This window comes from Solanum tuberosum, chloroplast (genome assembly GCF_000226075.1).
Source record: "Solanum tuberosum chloroplast, complete genome".
In the NCBI taxonomy this organism is placed as follows: Eukaryota; Viridiplantae; Streptophyta; class Magnoliopsida; order Solanales; family Solanaceae; genus Solanum; species Solanum tuberosum.
The window spans coordinates 70,001-72,500 of NC_008096.2; the positions used below are offsets into that span (position 1 = coordinate 70,001).

At 34.6% G+C, this 2,500-nt stretch overlaps 4 protein-coding genes across 5 annotated transcripts in view, besides 1 other annotated feature. All coding sequences in view use genetic code 11, as the record gives it.

The window, feature by feature from the left end:
- Nucleotides 1–104, plus strand: part of rps18 (ribosomal protein S18) — a 306-nt gene extending 202 nt beyond the window's left edge. Inside the window, exon 1 of the mRNA in view lies at nt 1–104. This exon is cut by the window's left edge and continues 202 nt beyond it. Within this exon, the coding sequence (YP_635661.1) occupies nt 1–104 (104 nt within the window).
- Nucleotides 1–2,500: part of a sequence feature (LSC) that runs on past both edges of the window.
- Nucleotides 334–720, minus strand: rpl20 (ribosomal protein L20). Its single transcript has one exon. It carries the CDS (start codon nt 718–720, stop codon nt 334–336), a length of 387 nt encoding a protein of 128 aa, YP_635662.1.
- Nucleotides 1,485–1,598, minus strand: rps12 (ribosomal protein S12; one part of a trans-spliced gene, as the record gives it; the record has 2 gene entries for this part). Coding sequences YP_635663.1 and YP_635618.1 both cover nt 1,485–1,598 — 114 coding nt within the window.
- clpP (ATP-dependent Clp protease proteolytic subunit) overlaps nt 1,731–2,500 on the minus strand; it is a 2,006-nt gene continuing 1,236 nt past the window's right edge. Inside the window, exon 3 of the mRNA in view lies at nt 1,731–1,964. Coding sequence (YP_635664.1) covers nt 1,731–1,964 — 234 coding nt within the window. The remainder of the gene's footprint in view (nt 1,965–2,500) is intronic.

The window sequence follows — 2,500 nt, forward strand, 5'->3', positions numbered from 1 at the left end:
AAGCTCGTATTTTATCTTTGTTACCTTTTCTCAATAATGAGAAACAATTTGAAAGAACCGAGTCGACCGCTAGAACTACTGGTTTTAAAGCCCGAAATAAATAGGCTTACTTTTTCTTCACTTGAATCATAATTACAAGAATCTAGATTTGAGTGAATCTAGATTTGAGTGAATCTAGATTTGAGTATCGTGTCGTAAGAAAAAATGAATCGGAAAAAAAGAAATCTGTTTTTATTGAATTGAACGTGTTCATTCATTTTGACTACTTTAGTATATTTTCTCATACTAATTTCTACTCTACCTTCCCGGAGTTCATTCTCCGGGTAACTCCATTTAAATTATTCTGGTGGATTCTTTCCAATCTACTTCCTTTATGATTTCGTTCGAAATCATATAAAGACAATTCCTATTTGATATAGCTATTTGTGCAAGTATTTTACGGTTAAGAAGCAACTGTCTCTTGTACAGATCGTGTATTAATCTACTATAACTATAGGATACTCCCCTTTCGCGAATTACTGCGTTTATCCTAGTGATCCACAAACGACGAAAATCTCTCTTTTTCCTATCCCTATCCCGATGAGCCGAAACTAAAGCTCTTATTTTCTGTTGAGTAATAGTTCTAGTAAGCCTTGAATGAGCCCCTCGAAAGCTTGATGCAAATAAACGAATTTTTGTTCTACGTCTCCGAGCTATATATCCCCGTTTAATTCTGGTCATTGAATAAATGAAACTTTGACGAATAACTAATTGATTGCCTTTCTTTCAGTTATTCTTTTCCCCCTTCCTAGTCTATTAATAACAAAACGAATTTTTCCAATGTATAAAATCAAAATTCCAATGGCTTTGGCTACTCTAACCTTCCCGACCACGATTTTTTTTTTAGGTATTTCACTGCGAAATAAGACAGAACTAAGAAATTGTATTTTCCTAGGTATCAAAAATATAGTAAATAAAAGAAATAAAAAAAGAAATAGTGGGTTCCTTCGTTTCTATGGTTACTTCTTAAACGGTGAGGTCTTCTCTATACACCGGAGCCTTTACTTTATACTTTAATTTACTATTTAATCAACTAATTGATGTTATTGGGAACTTGTATAGTTCACACGCTTTGGCTCTACCCATGAATTATCCAGTAATAGGTCTTTCACAATCAGATCTACCTATACAGTAACGGTATTTAATTATGAAAGTTTGCTGGGTAGCTGACCCTCTTAGTCCGTTTAAATAAGATTTCCTCCGCTTAATGGATAACCATTTGTTACCAATGGAGAATTTCTTATCATCTTAAATTCAGGTGATTGGATTTACACCAACGGAAACCATAAACTTCATACACAATAGAGGGATATGGTAGAGTTTTTTTTTTTAATAATGGATGGAGTTCCTTTTTCCATCCTATCCCATTCACCGGTACTGATCATTGATACTGTAAAAGTAGTTTTCTTGCTTTTGTGCCAGCTCATGATCTAAACGAGTCGCACATACACCCTAGTACATGTTCCTCGACGCTGAGGGCACCCCCGAAGAGCGGGGGATTTCGTGACATTTCTGATTGGCTGTCTTGTATTTCTAATAAGTTGTTTAATAGTTGGCATGTTGAATCGTATACATAATATGATGGGTTGGTTTAGATTGATCCTAACCGAATGATGGTGAATTACTTCTATTTAATAGAATATTCAATTCGAAGATAAAATCTCAAATCACAGATTTGCGCGAAATCCATGTTATTTTCCTTGAACCGCTACAAAATCAACAATTCCATAAGCTTGGGCTTCTGTTGCTGACATAAAAATATCTCTTTCCATATCTTCGTGTACAACCCAGAAGGGTTTGCCCGTTCTTTCTGCATAAACCCTTGTGAGGGTTTCACGCAGTTTCATCAGTTCTACCGCTTCCATGACAAATTCGCCTACTTGTGCCATATAAAAAGCACTATAAGGTTCATGTATCATTACCCTGATGATATAACAAAATAAAAGCTTCCCCTATCTCGCATGATAAAGCAAAGAGAAAAGAAAGATAAAGAATAGAAAAAAGATAGAATTGAACAACCGTACAGGCATCTTTTGTGCATACGGCTCTACAAGAAAATTGACCCCCCTCCTTTCTATTGAAGAAAGAGAAAATAGAATCTATCAGACTCAGATGGGTAAATAATCAAATTGCCATCCTTCCTTTCGGAGGAGTTCAAAAATACTATGATGGCTCCGTTGCTTTATATGTTTATTTTTTCTTTTTTTTGTCTGTGATTCAGCAATCCCAAAGTTTCTTTTTAATCCGATCAAATAAGGAAAAAATCTTTTTTTTTTCGTACTCTTTCATAACATAAATATTGTTAAGAACTCTCCGGCATGAAAACAAATAAGTTTGTGACGCTGAACTGAATTCCCGATAGATAAGAGAAAATCGGAAATACCCCTTATCTCATACTACTCTCTCGATACAGAATCTAATGTTTTGAAAAAAATACAAAAATTTCTCATATCGAATTCGA